Below are 24,489 nucleotides of genomic sequence, written 5' to 3' on the forward strand. Positions count from 1 at the left end.
TCCATGAAGCCTTGCCTTATGAGGTCCGAAACCTCACCGACCAGAATCGGAGAAGTAACTACCAAAGGTAAACAAGGGGTGTATATTATATATATGTTGCATACCATAAACAAGTATTAATAAGGCTACATAAACTTATTAAGATGAAAGTCTAAAAACATTCAAGAACACTTAAGAAGATTACCTTGAATCTTTGATGTTTGAAAGATTTTTTTTTTTTTTTTTGGAGTTGTAGCAAGGGAAAATGAAGAGGAAAGGTGGTGTGTATATAGGGTAATGTGGTGTAACATAAATCCATCATTTTGATTATAACATAAGCTTCGGTTTACAAATCGGGTCGGTTTACATAATAAACAAATACAAAAACGAATACAAACAAGACCCGAAATTGACGAATGTCACATAATGACCCCATAATTAGGTGTGTTCAGTGATCGGTTTAAAACCGCGAAACCGCCCAAGCCGGTCATCAGTTTGGCTTCGCGGTCGGGTTTTTTTTTTACGTACGATCGGTCGGCTTCAAAATTTTCAAACTTGTAATGAACGGTTTAGCTTACGGTTTTTATTGAAAACCGGACCGGACCGTAGGATTTATTTATATATAGATTTTATTTTTTTATATGAGATTTATATAACTATATATAATATATCATATGTTTTAAAAATTGGGCTTCTTGTCTTAGCCCACTATAAGATGTTAGTGTGTAATTTAGCCCAACTTTACTAAAAGTCAAATATCCCGTCATGTTTAAGGCTTAAATTCTAGACAATATGATTAATTATGGGAAAACTTGCATTTTGGTTATTTTATTTTTGGACAACTTGAAATCCGAACTTGTGAATTGGAGTTTAAGTTTTTGACAGCAGCATATTAAAGCCTAAACCGTGAAACCGGCTAGAGCCAAACCGTTAGTAACGGTTCTGTTCGGTTTGGTTTTTATTTTCAACGATTTGGTTTTTGATTAGCAAAAACCGTACTAACGGTTTGGCTTACGTTTTGACCCAAAAACCGTCAAAACCAGACCATGAACACCCCTACCTTTAATAATTTTCTCGACGTCCTCAATGAAAACGATCTTGTTCAATAATTCTATTTCGGGTGCTTCGTCTATTTATAAGTGAAATAATTGGGTGCCTAAAAAAGTTAACATTCATGCTTGAAATGTGAAAATAGATAGACTATTGATTCTCGTGGCTTTATCCAAAAGAAACATTGAGGTGGGTTTGGTGGCTTGTAGATTATATAGAGAATACGAAGAAGCAGGTGATCATCTCCTCATGTCTTGTTATTTTACCATGTTAGTCTGCCAATTTGTTAACAATTTGTGTCACCTTCCTCCCATCTATACCTTATCGATGCTCGACTTGCTTCAATATGATGAAACTATCAATTTGGGGACTCACAAAAACAAGGTTTTATACAGGATCATTCTCAGGCCTGTTGGTGCGTTTAAAAGTATAGGAAGTAAGTCATCTTCTCAAATAAGATGGTTTGCTTCTCCAAAACGATGGAAGATTTAAAATCATATCGTTGGGTTTTCTTTAGATAAAAAATTGTTTATTCAAAAATTTGTTGTGGAACGATTAGTTTAATTTTATGTTGTAAGTCTTGTAGTCATTTGTTCGGTTTCTAGCTTCTTGCTAGTTGGTTTTTAATGAAACTTTGAGGGTTTTTTTTTCCTTAACGGTCAGCAAATCCTCAAAATTAGCTACTGGCTAAATTCACTACATCGAGAGACTCACTCGTCTTTCGATTCAGGAAAAACCCTCAACTAAGGTCAATGTCCATGAACAGTGGCGAAGCTTGGAATAAGACACCGGAGGGGCCGGACTCAAAATGTATACAAAATTTCATAAACGAAGGGGGCCGTGCTCAAATTTTTGACCGAAAACAGCTAAATTTACACTATGTATAAAATATTTTGGCCGAAAATGACCAACTTTTACACTACGTATAAAAATTTTCCGCCGAAAAAGGCTAAATTTTACGCTACGTAAAAAAATTCGGTCAAAAACGGCTAAATTTACGCTACATATAAAAATTTTCGGACAAAAACGGGTAAAGTTACATTGTTGCGTAAAAAAACAGGGTGGGCCGGGGCCACCCCGGGCCCTAAGGAACCTTCGCCATTGTCCGTGAACACTCGCTCGAAAGCACGACAGTGCGATGAAATAAAATATGTTCAGTTCATTGATCCAATTAATGAAACCACCTACTTACCTAGTCTCTCATTATCACTCCAACGCATCTGAAACTAAATAATAAGAAAAAAATTAAACCTGAGTTGTATGAAATACCATAAATTTCGAGTTTTATGTGATGATTTTTTATTATAATAAATAAATTGATATGTTAAAACAAATACATAATTCTTCTTGTCGTATTCTTGTTCCTTTTCTTCTCCCTAGTCACAAAAAGACAAGAATAAGCATCCATCACCCCACCACACCACACCACACCACACCACACCACCCCCACATCACTATCATGGCTTTTAGTTCTTTCAAATTATTATTCAAATATTTAGTATTTTACTTCTTCTAAAGCAATAAAAATTTCGTAGACATACAATAACAATATATCATTTTCATGAAGAGGTCTCAAATGATATTACTTTGACCGTATCTTTGTTGTTTTCGTAGAAAAATATACTAAAAATACAAGCGTTTTTTATATTTATGTCTTTACTAACTATTTAGTTAATCGACCTTTGGTCTCTTTTAGTCTACTTTTGTAAGCACCTAATTAGCGACATTTGGCACGTAACCAAAACTCCACAGGATACCATCTTGGACTTACATTATCAAGACGTTACAATAGGCCATACATGATATAACATTCGGATAATTACAGTATAATTAAGTTATTATAACGTATGTATCATTGGTAGTAAGTTGTTTCTATATACGTAACTATAAATAGTATGTGTGATAGTTGTTTTTTTGATAATATTTCGATACTAAGTCATCTTTTTGTTTGGTCATACGCCAGTGTTCGCCCATAAGTAAGTGGACCATTTGTTACGAAGATAAAAGACAAACTTAAAATGTTTAAATGTATTATCCTTAATAATAGACCTCCAACTCCATTGGTTTGTTACATTTATTAAGAGGATGTTTGAGTGAACTTTTAAAAATTGATTATTTGTTTTTTGAAAAAAAAAAAATATTTACTAAAGCTCCATTTTAAGCTTCAAATTTGAGCTTTTTAAAATTACTTTTGTGTTTGGAAAACAAATAAGCAAATCAATAAGTAACTTTAGAAGTTAAGACAAACAGTCAAACACCCCAAATTAATAATAGAATTTGGGGTGATGCGGAGAAATAGGGGTGCAAACGAGCAGCGCCTAGCCTGAGCTCAACTAGGCTGGAGCTTGGTTCGTTTAATTTACACAGAGCTCGAGCCGGCTCGTTTCGAGCTCTATTTTCAAAACTTGAGTTTGGCTCGTGAGTAGATTTTCAAGCTCGAGCTCGGTTTAGGCTCGGCTCGTTTACAATATATCAATTATCTTTTATATAATTACAATTATTTTAATAAATGTTTTTTAATTATAATTTTATGTATAAAATAATATTATTTAGTTATTATTATTTATTTTTCATAACTTTATATACATATATATATATTAATATATTAATTAATACTTATTAAATATATATTTAAAATATTTTATAAATGGCAAGCTCGTTTAAGCTCGCAAGCCGGCTCGAGCTTGATAAATGAAGTCCGGGTTCGGGCTCGTTTATTAAACGAGCCTACTTTAGGCTCGAGCCGGGACTCAATTAAACTCGGCTCGATTAAGTCTTTTAACGAGTCGATCTCTGCTAGCTTACGAGCAGCTCGGCTCATTTTCACCCGTAAAGCAAACCAATGTAAAATTCATTTCGAGTGGGACCCACAAGAGGGCACATCACCCGAAAACTTTAACTTACTACATGTACACTCCCTGATACACTCCCAAATCAAACCATTACCACTTCCCACCACCACCAGTCCACCACCGCCGCCGCCGCCGCCGCCGCCATACTCATGGCTCAATCCTTCCACACATCTCTCCCAAAATCCACCACCATCTTCACCACCTCAACTTCCCCTGCATGCACTCTCATCTTCATCTTTAACCTCTGCATTATCTCCATCTACACCCTCCACCGCCACCACTCACCACCACCACCACCCACCACTCTCCACCACCACCCACCATTCTCCTCCACTTTCCTCAACTCCGCCTCCAACTACACCATCTCCACCTACCTCCGCCACCTCACCCTCCACCCCCACCTCGCCGGCACACCACCCTCCACCACCACCGCCGCCTACGTCACATCCCAATTCAAATCCCTCAATATCCAAACCCATGTCACAAATTATTCAGTATTATTATCTTTCCCTGTTTTCTCATCCCTTACTGCCCACTTCAACAGCAGCCGTACCTCCTCGGCTGCCGTTACACTTACGGAGCCCGGGTTCGGGTACGTGAGCCCGAACCCGGGCTCGGAAGTGGTGAAACCGTACCACGCTTACTCGCCGTCGGGGACGGCGTACGGTAAGGCGGTGTACGTTAACCACGGCCAGGAGGAGGACTACTTAGTGTTGGCCGCGGCCGGGGTTAACGTACACGGGTGTGTGGCGGTGGTGAGGAGGGGCGGTGGGATGTCGAGGAATGCGGTGGCGGTGAAGGCGGGGGAGAAAGGGGTGGTGGCGGTGGTTATGTATACGGACGGGACGGGTGTCGGGGTGGAGCGGGGGACGGTTTTGGACGGGGTTGGGGATCCGTTGACGCCCGGGTGGGCGAGTGTGATTGGGGATGGGGAGAGGTTGAGGGTGGAGGATAGTGAGGTTGCGGGTAGGTTTCCAGGTGTGCCGACGTTGCCGGTGTCGGAGGAAGCGGCAGGGTGGATTCTCGGGTCTCTTGGTGGGCCCCGGGTGGCCCGATTATGGAAGGATGGTGATGTAGTGAGGAAGTTTGATAGGGTTGGACCTGGACCAACTTATTTGAATTTTACATATCAGGTTTGATTTTCATATTTGGATTCTTAGCTCTGGATGCCGTGACCTTCTGAACTCTGTTCATAGCAATTTATTGGCCCATAAGAACCAAAACTTTGTTTTAAGTAGGATTGAGTTTGCTATCCAAAAGGGGTTGTGGTGCAACTTGTTGCCGTCCGCTTATCTGCCACTTCATTGTAAATCGTTTGGTTGTTTTTTGAAATATAAATTTTAATATTCACCAAAAAAAAATGATTTTTCATATGGACCACTTAATTATAACAGTACTTGTTTGTTCCTTATTTTATCCTTTCATAGTATCATATGACTTTAGTATAAATCTAGTGTTGTATGAACAAACATACCCAATAGGATATAAAACATTTGATTAATGTGATTGAATGTTTGGTGAATTTAGGGGGAGAACAAGGTTGCGGTTATTCAAAATGTGTTTGGCGTGATAAAGGGGTCGGAAGAGCCGGATCGGTTCGTGGTTCTCGGTAACCACAGGGATGCGTGGACTTATGGGGCGGTTGACCCGAATAGTGGGACCGCTGTGCTTATCGACATTGCCCGGAGATACTCGTTAATGATGCGAATGGGGTGGAATCCTAAACGAACAATTTATCTATGTAGTTGGGATGCGGAGGAATTTGGGATGGTAGGTAATATTCCGTCATAGAAAACGTAAAAGAATTTTAGTCGAACGATGTTAATGATTTTGTGGTTTCAGATTGGATCTACTGAATGGGTGGAGCAAAATCTTGTAAATTTGGGGTCGAAAGCTGTGGCGTATATCAATGTGGATTGTGCGGTTCAAGGGCCGGGATTTTTCGCTGCTACAACGCCTCAGTTAGATGACATTCTAGTCGAGGTTACTAAGAAGGTACACAAAGCGCCTTAGACGCGTGTACAAGGCTATGTTTCGAGGATGGCATTTGATACCAATATTTTATTATGAACTTTCAGGTTACCGATCCTGATTTCTTGGGTTCGACTCTTTTTGATAAATGGATAGCGAATGCTGAAGGTCCCCCTTTGGTGTGTTTAATGCAACATTGTTTTGTGCTTTCACAAAGTCAAACGTTGACTTTAAATAACATAATGAGATTCTTTTTATGTAGATTGAGAGACTTAGTGACGTTTTCTCCGACTATTCTCCATTTTTGCATCACGCGGGAGTTCCTTCAGTTGATCTTTACTATGGCAAAGGTATGTCTAGCAAGGGTTAAATTGGTAACTTTACCTAGAATATTTCATATAAAGATAATGTGGTACATGATAATTTAGATTTCCTGGTTTATCACACGGCTTTTGACTCGTATGACTGGATGGTTAAACACGGAGATCCGTTCTTCCACCGTCACGTTGCTGGTTAGCTTTTTTTAATAAACTTAATAAAAATCATAAACTTATTATCTAAATATATAACTGATATATTATTATTCTTATACTTTGATATCTTAGTTTCCGGTGTATGGGGACTGCTTGCACTTCACTTAACCGATGATCCTATCTTACCTTTCAACTATCTTTCGTATGCAGCTCAATTGCAGGTACTATAAATATTGATATTAATCTTTCACTCGGTAAAATTAAAATATTACTTATTTTGTTATCTTGAACAATTTAACAGAACCACAGACAGTCATTGAACAAATTGATAAACGAGGATGTGTCGTTGCATCCTATAACATCTGCCATTGAAGAACTTGAAGACGCAGCTAAACAAGTTAACGATGAAATCAAGGTTTTTCTTTTCTTTTCTTCTCATCTGGTTTAATTTATTAATTTGACTTTTGACTTTCGAAGTTGACCGAATCCAATTTTATAGATAATGAAAGAGGAAGAAGCCAAAGGTCATGTTTCGGTTTTGAAAAGGCGCATGTTGAATGATCGGTTGATGTCTGCTGAACGAGGCTTTTTGGATGCAGACGGAATTCAAGGAAGACAATGGTTCAAGCATCTCGTAAGTGATCTATCTTTCCATGCATGAAAGTTTAATACTGTTAAGCAGCATGTCTGAAATACGCTTGTTTTGTAGGTATATGGACCGGCTAACGAGGGTAAACTGGGGTTTTTCCCAGGAGTTGCGGATGCTATTTACGGGTTAAAAGCGAAGTCGGTGATCCAACATGAAATATGGAGGGTTGGTAGGGCCATACAAAGTGCTGCAAGTGCTTTAAAAGGTGAACTAACCTGATTATATATGTATAATGGGTGATTGTAGTAGTTGTATATAGATGTGTCTAACACAGATTTAGGTGTCCTATCATCCCAAATTTTGATCATGTATAGGGAATGTTATCTTGCCGTGTGTTTTGCGACGAATATAGAAATATTCCGAGTTGTGTTTTTAACCATTTGAGAAATGGTTTTTGACAAATGTGCTCACACGAGTGTCCGATGTTTTTGACTAAACGTTCTCATACGAGAGTGTGAATTGTTCACTTGAGTACTTTGGATTAGATCGAGTCAAAACTGAAATTAAAGCGACGGTTAGCGTCTATAGTCTAAAACAAATTATTCTACCAGGTCAATTTTCCACATTAGGGCAAAAACTTGTATTTTAATTGAAGTAGGCATAATCAATATCAGTGTAAATCTGCTCAAAGAACCAAACTCGTCGTATTGTATAATCACAACTCCATACCCTTTTTACGTTACCACCATGCATTTTTATTGTGAAACTGATATCGCCTCTTTTGAACACTCGCAATATCCCTGAACGTAATGCCATGATCGCTACTTAGATCGTATCCTTCAACACAGACTTCAGAGAAGCTTACTTTCATCGATGTGGCATGAACCGTATTCACACATCCTCGAATTGCAAAGGGAAAGTATCATTTGACAACAACCGACTTAGTATCGCTAACCACTCTCAACCAACTGTAATCGGCCAACTTCGCTACTAAGTGATATTGGCACATACTGTCTAATTATCATTTAAGCTTAACCAACTGGTGTTGAAAGAATAGACCGAATAAGATTCGATTAAGCATAAAAGAAACTTGTGAAAACATGAACCGGACGTGGTAACGAAGGCGGTAGAAATTTAGCTTTCTACACAGAACTCTTGAGACCATTTTACACATCCCAAAAAGGAATGACTAATTAAACACCCACTTTATAACAATAGCTGCTGCTGCTTGTACCCATTCAACAAAATCTTTCTATGTACTTTTCACTTCTAACTTAACACATTAGATAACCACACTTCTCTATCAACACTAAACGCATCCCCAAGCCTCGGTCAACATAAAATGTTTGGACAAACAAAAAACATTGTCGCATCGATTATCAAATGCTTTACACTCACTGCTGTTCTAGTTGTATATTTTCACCGGTTTCTCATATGTGTGACGGTTCTGCACATTAAAAAAATGAACTTGAAAACCGCATCAAATGGCCCCTTTAAACATCTTTTCGTTTCACAAAAACTTAACTTGTACCTGATTAGCTGTAAAGGATCTTTTAGGCGTGGTGTCTGAATGTTCCAATCCGAGGTATTGCTCCCACGCACCATACACATCCCTTCTCTAAAAACCGAATTCAAAACAAGCGTCAACAGATTAATGATATGCAATGAAAAGAACAAATGTATTCAACGACCTGAAAACGGTTAGATACAACATCTGAATCTTGTAGATAGGTGGGACGTCCCAAAGATAAAAAGGCAAACTTCCACTGATATATACAAGCAGATACGGTTCAGATGTCAACATGGCATTAAAAGTGATTTTATTCAAATCATGAGTCATCACGCGTTTTAAAAAAAGAAAATAAATACCTTGGAGAACTCTTCATCTGGAACTTGTAACTTCTTTTGAATTCGGACTTTAACTTCTGCTAGAGTTTCATTTTCATGAATTATCAGAAAGAACGGCTCCCCAAAGTTCTGAACTTGCTGTAAATAAAAGAATAAACTATAAATTCAGAGTAAACACTCCAAACTGTAAGTATTTAGACAGAAAACTGCTCATGATGTACCATCTGATTCTGTGCAGCCTCTTTGGTAAAATGGTAAACATGAATTAAACGATCCTGGGGCCCAAGGTTTTTCTCTTCCTCTGGAATCTAATAAAAAATAAAAATAATGCCATTCTTAACTTGAAAAATGGTAAAAAAAAATATTAAATAAATAAATAATATAAAATAGTTAATGAATTATGAGGTGAGCTTACTTCTTCAGCACGTAATGTCCAGTATTGATCATTTATATTTTCAATCTTCTCAGTAAGCGGAAAGATCTGAAACAAAAGCAAAAATGGTGCTTGACCATTCTACTAATTCTACTATAAACTGGAACGAAAAATACTAACACCCATTTCGTTACCTTGTAAATCTTATGGTAAAAAACTTCAAGAAGTCTAAGTTCAGCATTTGGATGAGATAATGTAACCTGTTTAAAATTGCAATTGTATACAATATATTTCATGAATGCTAACATAATAATGCAAGTTCAGTGTGGTTAAAATCCAAAGTACCTTTGACTTTATTTCATTAAGAACATCTCCAACAGTGCTCTGTTTAGGCAACCTAATATTGTGTATTACAGGCTGCAAATTAACAAAATAAAGAAATAAGAACCCAACCAGTATTCCATGCACAAAAGAGATTCCAATTACAAACATACCTCTTCCTTGTTTACATGGTGAAAAGCAACTTTCAAAGTTTTCAAACATTGTAATTCAGGCAGTGGAATGTCCAACACTTCATAATACAGAATATCGGAAACCTGAACCCAAGAAGAAAAGAATTAATATTTAGATTTTCATCAATACAAAAATGAATACATGTTTTAAACGATGTTACAAGTACAGTAACCTGATTGTAGTGAACCAGCATATCTAACAGGTGTTCTGCAACCCGGTACTTGATGGGGTGAGGTTTGGGTTGTTGAGAATAACAGTTGTGAGGGGTGAGTCTAATTTTTGACGGGTCATCCAGATTAAGATACTGAGCAACTCTCTCCACCACATCATCGTATGTATGCAACTTTGACCTGCCGATTTTGGTCAACAGTAACAAAAACATTTTCATATAATGGTTACAGGATTTATAACTTTATACACACGTAAAAAAGCCCAACTCACAGTTCCAGAAAGAAGTCATCTTCCTTAGGTCTATCCAGAGACCGAAAATGAACTATCTGCAAGTGACATGAGAATTCAAAATCGTTTGTTGCTAACTCGAGATACTTCAATCAATCAATCAATCAATCAATCATACCCAGTAAAATCCCACCGACAGCAGAGCTATAGGTAGGGTCTGGGGAGGGTGGGATGTAGGCACACCGTACCTCTATCCAAAGGAATAAAGAGGTGGCTTCCAGAGAGACCCTCGGCTCTAAGAACATGTGTATGAAAAAAAAAAAAAAAAAAAAAAAAAAAAAAAAAACTGGTACCTGGCTAGTTCTAAATGAGACCTTTTTTAGAACTCGAGATACTTCTATATGCAAAATTGGTGAAACATAACTCACCTGACGGTTTTTCACATATTCTAGAAATGAAGGGACGTCAGGGTATCGGTATTTGTCATCAGCTTTTGGAAGCTTCTGGAAGCAAATAATGTCTCCGTCTTCGAGCTAAAAAAGAAATTTTTTTTCCGATATAAACGGCACTTCACATGTAGAAAAAGTGAACTTTTAAATGAAAGAAGGTTGAAACTGGTACCTGGCTAGTTCTAAATGAGACCTTTTTTCCGAGGCGCTCACACATGACACATGGTTCAAATTTGATTTCCTAACGACAAGTTACACATAGTTAGAAACGGTAAACCAATAGTGTAGTTTAACACAATATTGTACCATATAATTACAAAATATACCTCATAGATTTCAATTTCTTCATCTGGACTAAATCCAGCTCTCTCGTTTAGTTTTAATATAATTTCACTTGGTTTACCAGAGCTCTTGACAAAGAATCTACCAACGTATCTAGATAAAGAATAAAGGCATATACAGTTAAGTAAGGTCTGAAAAATCAAAAAAAGATGCATCAAAATTTTGAAAATACCTGAGTTCTTCCTTCTTAGGATCATAAAGTTTGAAAAAAAGAAGTATATCGTCTTTGCTTTTGTCAGGTGGTGGAATAGGATGCAAATCCTGAAAAAGTAGAGAACTACAAGATAAAAAAACATAAACCAGCTACAAAAGTAGTAAAATAAAAAAATAAAAAGCAATATTACCGGCCCAATCTCGATCTCCAAGAATAATTTGAGTTCAGCATTGTGATTCTTACTAGAAACTTCCCTTAATTGCCCAACCTGCAGTTCCAATAACAGAATCATAAATATGAATCTCATATCTTTAAATAAAAAAACAATAATATATATAAAAGATATCAACAATTAAATTGAAATGATACCGATTGGGATTCCTCCAGAGCTGTTAAAGGCCGATTGGGACGGTATGTGTGGTTCTGCCTCTTTGCCCATATCCAGAACCGTTGGAATTGAACAGGCACACCAAATTCTCTAGCAACTTCCTCCTGTACACCATAAATATTAATTGGATATAACTGTAAGTTTTCAACACCTACGAGTATATTAATAATATATTACCTTGAATTGGTTAAATGGCGTTTGTTTCTGTATACGAAAGCTATGAACTTTGTCATGGTCAACAAGATCAAAATAGATATCCTTTCCTATCTGTTCTAAAAGGTTTGCATCACGAGCAACCTAGACATGTTAAGTAATGAATAATGCTATTAGTGAAATGAGTTTCTTGAAAAGAAAAAAGATCTATTCAGAAATTTGAGATGATATATCTACCACCTTAATAATAGTATAAAGATGAGCCTGTGCTTTATATCTTCTCTTGTTTTCCTTCTCTTCTTGTTCTTTCTTCAACCTTATCTGATAATGAAATGATTATTATTACAAGCTCAAGCTTTGGACTTCATGTACCCAAAACAGTAAAAAAAAGGTTTAAAATTCTAAAATTAAGTGTTTACTTTACCCTAAGATGTTCTGCAATATCCTTCTCATCAACGTCACAAATAATCTTATCTTTATCACTTTCCCGTATGTAGACAAGCATGTAGGCATTTGAGTATTTTGTAAATTTAAATGGAGCGTTATTGTAGCCAGGATTTGTTTGGGGTAGCTGTTGAAATTAGGACATAAGCCAAGATAAATCTGTAGTTAAAGAAAAAGCAATGCATGGATTTACTAAAAGAATAAAAAGGAAAGTGTTACCTCTTCCTCACCACCATACTGCTCTTCTAACGCCCTCTTCGTATCTTCTTTTGTAACTCTTTCATCATCAAACTTGAACCTAGTTGCCATGATCATAGCATTGATGAGGGCTACATAAATACATAAGAAACAAACAGCACTGCAACATATATAGAGCTCACCACTGGTCTGACAGAGTTGGCCTGATAAATGCATAATAATGCCCACCATGCACACCGCCACTATGAACCAATACACTGCCAAAAAGCAAGTTGTAAAAAGAATACGCTAACATAATGATGATGGAGCTAATAATATTAATTTAAGTTAAATCTTTTTAGAAGATATACCAATTTGCAGTGAGTTGATTGTGAACAAATGTAACTATGAAACGAATAATACCTGTGAAGGGTATAGAGATTCCGGACACTCTTATCAGCATCAGGAGATAAATATTTGCCATTCTCTCTGTCAAGGTCAAGCTCTAGTGGAAATTCATACCGATCATTTATCTGCATAACAAATCAAACTGGGTTAATAAAGATTAATAACTTAGAAGGTGAGGACATAAATAAGCTAAAGGCGATCCAAAATGTGGAAAACGTTTCTCAAGACCTACCTTTACCATTGTATCCCTTGCGAAATCATATTCAAAACGTTTTAACTGGAGTTGAAGAACAGGTGGGAAATCAATAAACAGCACACCTTTCTTAGCATCCTGAGCAGAAACAGCATATTAACTTCACCAGTACCCAAAATAATAAATGAAAGAATATCATGAACCAATATTGATTTAACCTGTAACCCATGTGCTTCAGCATGGTATTTATTGTCACCCTCAAGTCGTTCCACTTCAACATATTTGTCAAAAGAAGCATAAACATCACGACAGCCTTTCACATCAAGTTGAAGATCTGATATAAAGATAATAATATTATTAACAGAATCATTGGTTAATTACCAGCCAACACACTCAAGCTGCTTCACACATATATAATACCATAAAATGATTCTTTTCTTGTTGATTTGAAATCCACATTGATGCACTCAATGTAGTTCATATGGTGTCCTTCAAATAACTTCTGTATTGTCCCTTCCACAACTGTTCCCTGAACCATCAAAAATCAGAAGTCAGAAAAGAGCACATGAACAAAAAAGTCTTGAGGCTTAAAAGGAAATATTTTGGTCACCTTCATCTTGTCTTCAAGCTTCTCACACAAAACCCTATTAAGTTCTTGCACATCATGCTGCATGAAAGAGTCATATGTGTCCCATCCAAAAGATTTTGTCAGTTCTTTTGTGGCAACACTTGTTTCATTGTACTGGAGCTTATAGAATAAGCTCTGAAGAGCTAGAGGAATACTTCCTGAAGGCATATCATTTTCTGTTGTTGGCATATGGTAGACAGCCTGATATTAACAGTTAAAATAAGACAACTAATAGTTATGATACAAGTCATGATAACAAAAATGAAAAGTTATACCTTTCTAAAGTAAGGGATGTGGTACAAGGTTTGAAGGAGAGAGTTCATGTAACACGTTGCTCCTTGGTTCTTAAGACCAACATAACCAGTTTCCTTCTTTGAGTCATATGACCAATAATCGATCACTTTTCTTACAGCCACATCAGCTTCAATAACGCATGTGTCGTTTACAAGATACCCTCTACTTGGGTCATATAAATCACTAAGAGCCATGAAAGATGTGAACCCCCAGTCACTCTCCCTTGCATGGAACTGGTGCTGTGTGTCTGTAAATTACATTGATAACAGTATTAACTATTAAGTGCTAAAAGTTTACAATGAAACACATAGCCAAAAAAATGTTGCAATGCTTCAAGTCTGTATACCATAGACACTCTATAAGACAGCAGAAACTAGATAGAGACATGAACTAAAAGTATCTTGAATTCTACTTTGTGGCCCTAAAGACACCCTAAAAGACGGCAGAAACTAGATTGAGAAGCGGACTGAAAGCATCTAGATTTCTACTTTGTGGCTCTATAGATGACAGTATCAAATTGAGCTAACTCTTTCAATATACACTCTAAAATTATCTTGTTTAAATGGCAATCTTTAGATTTTATCAGTTATCAACCACTATACCATCTGGAACGTGATTTTTCTAACTTTAACTCTTTGTGAGAATCTTTCCAGTGGGAGAACCCTTCAAACTTTGTTGCTTTCAAAGCACAGAGTGTTAGCTGGATCAACACTCGTATTGTAAAAAAAATTGATATATTGTTGCTTTATTGATACAAGTGTATTTGGGGCTTTTATATGAATTTTTGGAGGAAAAAACAGTGGAGAGACATTTGAAGGATGAATAAGGTGGGTAGTGAACAGAAGAATGTAGGCATATTAAGACTTGGAGAAAACATAAAATAAAAAAAAACATGTTTCAGTTTCTTCATGTCATCCTTCCATACAAATAAGACTTAGAAATTAGTTCTTTGACCTTTGTAAATTAGAAAGTTGCAGCTTGGAAGCTGCTTGTACCTTATGATATAATGTTTGTATGATCACACTAAAAATCTTGGTTTTAAAGGACTGAGGTGCTCAAGGTCCTCGCAACCAAGAAGCAAGCCGAAAGTGCTAGCCTTACCTACAAGAGTCACTTGGTGTTCATAGAAGCTTATAAATTAATTAAAGAAAATCATTTTTAGAATATGTATCAACCATCAAGAATGTCAAGAGAGAACATAACGATATCTTATTCTCTCACTCCAATATAAGCACTATACGTTAAAGTAAATTCCATTGGAATAGAGAATAAGTTGGTCATTACAAATTTCGGGATCAAGTGACAAAGCATGCAGCAGCTCTACTAACCATTCTTTATTGGAGTCCTTAATTTACCATATTAATATATAGTTATATCAATAAATAGAATGCAAACTAACTCCTAAACAAAAAAATGTGAGCACTAACAGTTCATTATTAATACATAGATACTAGTCAAGCAATCATTCCTCATATAGGCGAGCGTTTTAAATCATTAATGCAGGAAACTAGAAGCACAACTATGAGTTGCCCTGTAACAAAGCTAAATTATATAAAAGCATAATTCCTCCAAGAATAACAACACATGCATAAAACATACCTTTCTTTACAGTGAACTTGCTGTGAATTTGATTAACAACAGCCAAGCTGAATTGAGCATATCTACTCCAACCATATGGCAATGTTGAGGAATCAGCTACATCCAAGTACATGGACAAATGGTCCACATTGTTTCCCTTTGGAAATATAAGCACCCGCCTGACAAAGAATCCACATTGTTTCCCCTTAAAAACCAATCATATGACAGACATGCATAAATAAACTAAAACCACACAAATACAACTACTCGTTACCATTTATGGCCACCAACTACAAAGACATCTGAATAGAGCTTTTTGTTTGTCTGACGAGAAAAATTCTCAATAGTCCATGTAAACCTAGACGCCTGAGGCTCCTCAATTGCTTGATTCTCTGCAGTGCTAACAACTTCTGGTTGACCAACAACTAAGGGATCCAAAATCATAAAATCAAAAGTTAATATAGCAATAAAATAGAAGTGTGCATGCAACTGAAATAGTCAATCCAAAAATGAAACAAACTCCGGCAATTTGGTTTTATGTAAGGGTAGATTTTGCTTTTGCATGTAACAAAAATCGGAAAAAAAAACCGAATTGAATGTATAAATTTTCACTTTTTATTTTTTTTATGTTAAGGAATTTATAAAAATTTAATAAATATGTAACTCAAATGCTTTAGCCCAAATGTATAATAATAAAATTATTTATTAATTAATAAAACAATTTAGGCAAAAATTCATTATTTTGTATCAAACTTTTTCTCGGCCCAAAATTTTCAAGCTCAAACGACATAACCGAAAAAACCAAAACCATAATAAGCAATACCAAACAGTTCTCAAAACTTCAAAAGCCGAAGTTTCATTTTTGTTCGGTTCAACCCCAAAACCGCCCCGAACCGAACCATGCACACCCGTAACACATCAGAACCCAAATCACAAAACATATTCCAACTAAAATAAACCTTCCATAGGCTGAGGAGCTTCAACGGGCGGAGTACCATCAAATGCGATCGGACCTTGCACCTGCAGAGCCCCGTCCATCATCTCGGGGTGCGGCACGAGCATCTCCTCGTCTTCCTGCCGTTTAATCAAATCAAATCAAATCAACACAAAACATCACACATCCAAAAGGACCAAAAATGATCCAACAAAAACCCTAATTCATCAATCAAACACATGAAAACCCTAATTTCACAATCCAATTGCCAATTGAGATCCATTAACACCACCACTAACATATCTAATTACCAAACCCTAGCATGATTAATATTAATGATTTGGAAGGTATTTAAATGTGACGGAAGGAAAGAAGAGACGTTACATCTAGTGGCTGTGGAGTGATGAGAGTCATGGTGGCCGTTGGATCAACGGTGGCTTGCGGATTGAGAAATGAAATGAAATGAAATGAATTGATGATATTATGGCAATGGCGACTGATGCGTACGCCCTAATGAAATGAAGAAGGTGTGTTTTGGTTATTATTGTCTGGGTGTTGAAGGTGTAAGGGTAGGTTTGGGATTTTTGCAAATATGTGTGGGTAGTTTGGTAATTTAACGAGGGAAGGGAGACATGTCATAATTAAGGTTTGATTATGTCTAAATTCAAGGCGTATTAACTGTTGACTATTTACTGTTGACGTCTGTATTTGGATGTCAAATTCGTTGATTAAGGACGATAAGAAGTACTATAGGAGTCGTCATTCAGCTCACCTAAAGAAATTATGTGTGGTCTTCATGTGATGTCTTCGCCTCTACAAGTTGCTCCGATGAATGGTGTCAATTCCTTATTTGTCGACACTTAATTCATAACAATCCTTTTTTTTTATCATGGGGCGGGATGTGTGAGGCGTCGGTGTTGCTGGCTAATGGGTTGGTGGTAGGCTTCGGTGGTGTTAACAAGGGAATTGAGCTGATACTTGGTAGTGTCTGCTATAATAGTTAGTTGAGCCATGCTACTATGATATAGATAACTTTATGGTACGGAATGTGGAGTTGGTGGAAATGAGATTTAGGTTGGCAATACGATTTTTGATACAACAAACTTAGCTGCATCCATTGTACATGTATTGGCAAGATGTGGCTCAAACCAACACGTAGACATTGGAATGACATAAAGCACATATTCCAATATATTTATAAGACATGATACTTAGGCTCTTTGTACCATAAATTAAAAAGTTCCAACTTACATGGATATGCTCATGCTAGATATCCATCAGGTCCATATAAAAGCATGCTCTCATACATGCTATGTCTTCACATATGGGGGCACGACGATTTGAGGTCAACAAAGCAAACTCTAACAGCGACATCAACAATGTCAGATAATTATATATGAAGACCATGCAAATTGCATAGAAGATTAGAGAAAGCTACATCAAGGTAATAGAACAAAACACATATAGTTAAAGTTTTTCTCAACATATGATCACCTGTGAAAGGAAGGGAATCGGAAATCAATGTTCGCCAAATTAAGTCTAGTAAAAATCTGGCTGACCTATTCATAAAATTTCTACCCAAAAAAAGTTGAGCAACTGACATTAAAAATTGGGACTGGGTAAATTAAAAGACATATATTAAGTACTCGATGGGAACATCATACAGTTACTATCAATGATGATTACTTTGACCAAGCTGTTAGTAATGACTACCTTATCCAAAATATGTATTAACATTACAAATCTTTTCTTATTATTACTTTCTATTTATTATATCTAACAATTTACAAATTTGGTGTATTTAGGCCATCTGGGGAATCGCATTTGTTCTTGTCAATTTGTAAATTTGTTATTATTTTTTTTAAATTTTGACACCATAATGAAAATAACGGAAACCGACCGAATTTACATAGACTCACAGCTTCAACGTTCGGAACCGACAATGCTTGAGGATTTATCAACGCCCGAGTTTACCAACCGATGCCACCCCACTAGCACACCTCATTTTTTAACAGAAACCGAATGAACTCGTGTCGAGTTACCCTCAATGCCAGGGACCTACAATCCTTGGGTTTTACCACCACCCAAGTTTACAGCCCAAATAAACGTCAAATATTTTATTTGTTTATATGTTAGTCTTTTTATCTGTTACTTTGAAGAATTTAATTTTTTTTGTTTTAACGCAAAGGTTTACCAACGACATCTATAACATAATGAGAGTAACTGATAGTGTTTAAATTCGTATCAACCCACCATCATACACTAACAATGTTTACACTAACAATGTTTACTGCTTGTGTTTTACCGATTTGCTCCAACGAAACAACACTATTTGTTTCACATAACAAAAGTTATAACCGGGAAACCTATAACATATTTCCGGTTTAAAATGAACCGGTGCCATTATTGCCATATAGATAAAAGCCTAACACGTGGAATGATGAAAAATGACGTGTTATATTCATATCACGCATCCATGCAACGTGTTATATATTTATAAGCAAACAACATTACTAAATTACTAAATAAGGAAACCTTAGAACCTTTGTGAATTTAGATAGACAAACTGGAGACATCAAGTCCGGTGAAAGAGACGGCGGCGCCACCGCTAGTGCAAGTGCAAGTTCAAAAACAGGAAACAATAATGAAAGTATTGGTAGCCATAGATGAGAGTGAAGGGAGTATGTATACTCTCCAGTGGGCTCTTGAAAACTTATTTTTCCATCATGAGGCCGCCACTCCGGCGGCGGAGGGATCGCCGGTGATCACAGTTGTTCATGTCCAGCCTCATTTCCAGCCGCCCCATACTGCCATTCCCGTTGGTCCTGGTAAATTGTTATGGTTAAGGAAAATGATCAAAATGTCCATTTTGTAAGTCATAGTGAACAAAATATTTTATTTGACCAGGGTTTTTTTTTTTTGAAAATTAGATTTTAATAATCCCAACTTTCTATTATTGGCCGATAATAATTTCAACTTAGTTTATTCATATAACTGATCTCAAAGTTGAAAATGTTGGCTCCCAATAGTCCCACCTAACTTAACGGCGTTAGGTTTTTTTCGAATTTCAACCTGATTTTTTAGGCCTTTTGATCGGAAGAATGATACGAGTTGATTGAGTTAAAACTTAGCTTGAAACGATACTCTAAACAACTTAATTTTTGTTAATTTAAAGTTCAAACACCCGATTTGAAGCGCTAATCAAGCCATTTGAAGCATCATTAACACCCAATTTGAAGCACTAATCGAGCCATTTGAAGCATCATTTCGAGTTAAGTTTTATGTTAATCTACTCGTATCCTCTTTGCGATCAAAAGCCCTAAAAAATCAATTTGAAATTCAAAAAGAACTTAACAATGTTAGGTTAGGTTTTGTTTTAACGGATGATCTTTGAGAAAATTTTTAAATTTAGGACCAATGTATTATCGGCTAATAACAGAAAGATGGGATTATTAAAATCCAATTTTCCTGTTTTTTTATCAAAATGCCCACTTCAAATCCAATCGACCCGTCTTAGTAATCATCGCTGATGATATTTTCATCGTAATAAGATTTTGCCACGTGTCAAAAGAATCTTGGCCGACGACGCTGTAAGAAACCTCGGTTGAAAGCCAAAATATCCCGTCATATGACCAAAGAGAATTACGTTGGAATCCTAACAACCTCTAATCACCATAAACATCCGTGTTCTCATCATCTCAACCAAGAATCAAGATTTCCAAGATGCATATGCTAGGCTAAAGCTTCTATGACCATCTCCGGGCGTAGGGGTGTCGCCTAGAAATCCCGTCAGAACTCAGAACGCCTAGAAAATCTTTTGAGTGTATCGATGGGTGTACGTATCGACGGGATATTGAAATGTGGGCGTGACTTGGTTGGTTGAAAAATTTTGGTTGGGTGATGATTATAAAGTAGGCGGGTCAACTCGATTTAAGATTTAAAGGGGACATTTTTAAGGGGGGCATTTTAGGAAACCACATTCAAATGGATATAAAATGTTTATTTTGACCGCTCAACTGGAGCGGTCATTTTCCCTATTTTTAATACGCTATATGTTTTACGATAGTTTTAAATGTACACCTTTTATTAAGTATAATTAATTTGTTGATAATGAGTTACGGTCTATTCTGTTTTGTTGGTGGCGCACGACAGTTATATTTGCAACACCCGCGGTGATGGATTCCGTGAAGAAGGCACAAGAAGAAAGTGCTTCTGAAGTTGTTGCTCGTGCAACAAAACTTTGTGAACAACACATGGTTAGTCGAGTATATATGTAGTTAATAAATGAACTTAGCCTGAGCTTGGCTACGGCTTTATAAATATAGTTCAAAACAAAATAAGCTCAAGATCTCCTAAGTCCCATCTTAAACGATAAGATGGCAATAATATGAGGCTTGGCCACTAAAATTGGCTAAAAAGGTCATAAATCCGTCCCAGAAAAGGTTGCATATTGAGTTGGCGACAATATCATTTGCCACAGCTAAATCATACCATTTTTAAGGGTTGAAAATACTTTTAGTAATGACAAAAGAGTGTTTATATGCTTACAAACTATCTTCTTATATGTTAAGCTTTCTTTTGAAAACATGCCATACATTAGTTAACTGTTTTTATCATATTCTACTAAGCATATATTTATTTAATACCTAGAGCAATTATATAAAATAATAGGCTTTTTAGGCTCACTATCAATAAGCGAAGCTCGGTTTTAAGCTCATTTATCCAACAGAAGCTTGTGTTAGTTGACTTGTTTAGTTCGATTATAGTTTTGGTAGTTAATTTACATTAATGGCAGGTCAAACCTGAAATGATGGTGATTAGAGGGAACCCGAAGGAAATGATAGTAGAAGCTGTTGAGGACATGAATGCTGATCTCCTGGTTGTAGGAAGTAGAGGCCTTGGACAAATCAAAAGGTAAACCTAAATCATAACACAAGATATGATTATATAGATATACGAATTTAAACAATTGTATTGCCATGTATTTCTTTATTTTACAGGGCGTTTTTGGGAAGTGTTAGTGACTATTGTGTGCATCATGCTAAATGTCCGGTTCTTATAGTACGCCCGCCAAAACATTTAAAACATTCCAACAAGTGAGCTCGTATATCATGCGCTTTGGTTGTTTAGCATCGTCTATATTTGCAATAAGGAGAAGGCAAATCTATGTTTTCCACATTATTTTGTTTTTGACTTATTTGTGTTACAAATAGTATATCAACAAGAAGTTGATTGTTAAGTTTGTTCTACATTTTGTTTTTTGTTTGTGTACCAAATGATATAATAAGTTGGAGAATTGAATGTTGTACATTTTTGTTTTTAACATGTAGACCTGTGTGGCCAATGATTAATGATCTACCTCATAATATTTTTGCCACCAATCCCATTTTTTATGCTATTTGCTTTCATTGGACTTACTTTAAAATAAACTCATAAAGTTAATTATGTTAAGTTTTATCTGAATTTTGTGCTAATGTTTTAGGGTAATTGGACTTACGTTAAAATAAACTCAAAAACTTAATTCCGTTAAGTTTTATTTGAATTTTGTGCTAATGATATAGGGTTTTTATAGTAGCTTTGATAGTATTTTTTAAAGAACATTTTTACATATAACTTTAGTTTATATGGAAACAATATTATCTAAATATATGCTCTATTTCTATATGATGAAGATGAGATTGAAGATCCGGAGAGTATGATGGTGAGAGAGATGAAGCTGTGCTTGGTTATGATGATTATTGATTAGAGAATATTATTTATATCTTTATAAATCTTAAATTTGTTATATAAGTGTGTTTCTATGTTTTAAGTGTTTAAGAATAGTGCTATAAGTATGTTTTTATGTCAAGTATTGACTCAATTTCTTTATTCATATAACTTTAATTAAGATCAAACTCTCACAAAAAAATCACTCACAAGTCACAACCCAACAAGCTCATCAGCTCACAAATTCTTCTTAGGCTCACTAGTAAGCCCGAACCCAAACGGGTACAACGGGTCATAATGCTCGTCACCGAAGTTCATCGGGAGCTGATCAACAGACTTGAACCAAGTACGTGCAAGCTTGCCCGTAAAATCATAGTCGCCAAACAAAACGTCTGTGACCCCTTGACCCTCGGTTCCTGGAAGCCAAGCAGCCACAAGAGCGTCTATGGTTTCAACAAACGGCTGCACAACCACTGGCCGACCACTGATCAATACCACCACACATTTCACAGCACCGCAGACATTCTTGATAGTGCTTGGTCCGGGCTCTGGGATTGTTAGATTCTTGCTGTCTCCAAATGTCTCAGCATATGGGAGCTCTCCCACGACCACAATCGCATAGTCAAATTTGTTGGACTTCACAAACTTCTCACTCGGGTTCTCATTATAGACCACTTGAGTTTTCGGGTCAACGGCCTTTTTCACAGCAGATAAGATTGTGGTTCCTTCAAGAACAAAGGGCTTAGTTCAATATTAAAAATATAAAAAAAATTAAAAAAATTTAGGTGATATGAATGTTACTAGATTGTGATTATATATACACCATCAGTAATATCTCCTGAAAGTCCTTGCCACTCAATTGTCCATCCACCACATTGGTAACCAAGGTTATCAGCATGAGACCCTGCTATTAATATCTTCGAGGCCTTTTTAGGAAGCGGTAACAACGGCTGCTTTAAAGATTTACCATTTTTCAATAACACAAGTGTTTTCCTCACAGCTTCCCTAGCCAAATCTCTGTGCTCCTGCTCACATTTGAATTCACAAAATCAAATAAAGATTATATTAAAATAAAAAAACGTAAACGTTAGTTTACCTGGCTTCCGAGGTACTTAGTCATGCTGTAATCAGCCAACGGGTTTTCAAACAGACCCATGGTGAACTTGACCCTTAGAATCCTATAAACCGCATCATCTACACGACTCATGGATATAAACTTGGTCTTGACAAGGTGCGTTAGACCATCGATGAACTCGGTGTAGTTATATGGAACCATGAACTGCATACAACCAGCACTTGAGGAGTTTAGGCGCTTGCATTTTATATAAAGTCAAGAACAAGAGTAAAACAAACTACCATATCAATGCCGGTATTCATCCCAGCTATGATCGAGTACGTATAGTTAGCGTGTTCTGGAGTAGTGATCCTGTCAATCCCTTGCCAGTCTAATATAACGAACCCCTGAAGTCAAAGTCAAAGTCACACGAAAACTACATGAGGTGCTTGATATGTGTAAGAAATAACTCAATGCAACTAGAGAAGTGGATATATGTATAATATATCTACCCTGAATTTGAGCCTGTTTTTGAGGAAATCGGTGACAAGAAAACGGTTGGCGTGCATTTTGACCCCATTCCAGCTGGAATACGAGGTCATAATCGTTGAAACGCCCTTGATGACAGCATCTGAAGGGGTATGCACCCGCCTTAACATCGAGCGGGGCGGGTCAACCCACAAGATATAGACAAGAGGCTTGAAATCAGGATGTCATGAAGACACAAAGCCAAAACCTATGCGCAAGCGCATGAAACATCTGCGCGTGGCGCATATCACATATGCGCAAGTGCATGAAACATCTGCGCGTGGCGCATATCACATACGCGCAAGCGCATGAAACATCTGTGAGAATAAAGAGAAGACCTTGCGCATCCCCGGGATAGGCACATAAAGGCCGTGCGTAAGCGACACACAACAAATGAGATAATAGTCTAATCCAAATCAGGATAAGGACAACCATGATTGTACTCATCAGGCAACCTTCCAGAAAGTATCTTTTAAGGAATAAAGAATGTGCTGATGTTGACAGCTGCCAATGAAGGGTGGACAACTCAGCAAAGCCCATGTGCCACCACGTGATGACACATGGGTCAGGTGAAATACCTTGGTCAGAGAATAATCAATGAAAAAGCACCAGGCGTCCCAAGTACACGTGGCGCGAAGCAATAGGAGGAGGCCAAAAAGGCCCTAATTGGGTCTGAGCCCAATCATTGGAAACCCTAATACTATAAATACCACACCACCTCCACAGTTGGAGGCAGGCAGAAAAATATACTCTAAATCCTTTACTCATTTTCACATCTTAATTATCTTCTCCTACAATACATGATTCTCACACCGGAGGGTGACCCCAAAGAGGACCCCTCTGTCCCTTTCTGAGGGGTAAGCTCACGGTGCTGCTCGTTTTGTAGGTAGAAGAACTCGTATCTCGGAAAACCATCGGTGTTATAGCATACTCGTACCCGAGGAACGTTGATCGTATACAAGTAAGTCGATACACGCTTCTTCATTGGCGCCATCACCTGTTACAACGGCAA

The 24,489-nt window shown here is 36.9% G+C and overlaps 4 protein-coding genes across 5 annotated transcripts; 2 read left to right on the top strand and 2 right to left on the bottom strand.

Moving 5' to 3' along the window:
• The first annotated feature begins 4,025 nt into the window (after positions 1-4,025).
• Positions 4,026-7,308, top strand: LOC143629548 (putative glutamate carboxypeptidase AMP1). Its single transcript, XM_077098816.1, has 10 exons — positions 4,026-5,014; positions 5,409-5,651; positions 5,724-5,876; positions 5,960-6,031; positions 6,115-6,202; positions 6,281-6,364; positions 6,458-6,546; positions 6,627-6,740; positions 6,825-6,959; positions 7,035-7,308. The coding sequence occupies exons 1-10, from the start codon at positions 4,031-4,033 to the stop codon at positions 7,191-7,193; spliced, it is 2,121 nt and encodes a 706-aa protein (XP_076954931.1). The 5' UTR covers positions 4,026-4,030; the 3' UTR covers positions 7,194-7,308.
• An 849-nt stretch (positions 7,309-8,157) lies between these two features.
• LOC143548254 (ubiquitin C-terminal hydrolase 12-like) lies at positions 8,158-16,668 on the bottom strand. 2 transcript variants are annotated; one of them, XM_077039492.1, is made up of 32 exons: positions 16,574-16,668; positions 16,215-16,332; positions 15,530-15,680; positions 15,277-15,434; positions 13,659-13,924; positions 13,366-13,584; positions 13,176-13,284; positions 12,974-13,089; positions 12,795-12,893; positions 12,578-12,687; positions 12,358-12,432; positions 12,197-12,275; positions 11,958-12,104; positions 11,774-11,854; positions 11,558-11,677; positions 11,362-11,484; positions 11,183-11,260; positions 11,011-11,099; positions 10,823-10,931; positions 10,669-10,737; positions 10,476-10,580; positions 10,090-10,145; positions 9,821-9,998; positions 9,630-9,731; positions 9,481-9,552; positions 9,330-9,395; positions 9,178-9,243; positions 8,984-9,070; positions 8,784-8,900; positions 8,606-8,680; positions 8,446-8,532; positions 8,158-8,361 (listed from the first exon to the last, which is right to left on the bottom strand). In XM_077039492.1, the coding sequence occupies exons 1-32, from the start codon at positions 16,601-16,603 to the stop codon at positions 8,320-8,322; spliced, it is 3,399 nt and encodes a 1,132-aa protein (XP_076895607.1). In that variant the 5' UTR covers positions 16,604-16,668; the 3' UTR covers positions 8,158-8,319. The 2 variants fall into 2 exon arrangements, with proteins under 2 accessions (XP_076895607.1, XP_076895648.1); XM_077039533.1 differs by having other exon boundaries at positions 16,215-16,329; positions 16,574-16,663.
• A 1,998-nt stretch (positions 16,669-18,666) lies between these two features.
• On the top strand, positions 18,667-21,401 carry LOC143629632 (universal stress protein A-like protein). The gene is made up of 4 exons (XM_077098877.1): positions 18,667-19,017; positions 20,342-20,445; positions 20,985-21,103; positions 21,190-21,401. Exons 1-4 carry the CDS (start codon positions 18,834-18,836, stop codon positions 21,287-21,289), a joined length of 507 nt encoding a protein of 168 aa, XP_076954992.1. The 5' UTR covers positions 18,667-18,833; the 3' UTR covers positions 21,290-21,401.
• A 713-nt stretch (positions 21,402-22,114) lies between these two features.
• On the bottom strand, positions 22,115-23,575 carry LOC143548492 (uncharacterized). The gene is made up of 5 exons (XM_077039655.1): positions 23,462-23,575; positions 23,252-23,356; positions 22,992-23,174; positions 22,719-22,920; positions 22,115-22,620 (listed from the first exon to the last, which is right to left on the bottom strand). The coding sequence occupies exons 1-5, from the start codon at positions 23,549-23,551 to the stop codon at positions 22,133-22,135; spliced, it is 1,068 nt and encodes a 355-aa protein (XP_076895770.1). The 5' UTR covers positions 23,552-23,575; the 3' UTR covers positions 22,115-22,132.
• Positions 23,576-24,489: the final 914 nt, after the last annotated feature.

This window comes from Bidens hawaiensis, unplaced genomic scaffold, assembly GCF_021521415.1.
Source record: "Bidens hawaiensis isolate Kalapana, Puna unplaced genomic scaffold, B.hawaiensis_p1.1 tig00000055_1, whole genome shotgun sequence".
Classification (NCBI taxonomy): Eukaryota; Viridiplantae; Streptophyta; class Magnoliopsida; order Asterales; family Asteraceae; genus Bidens; species Bidens hawaiensis.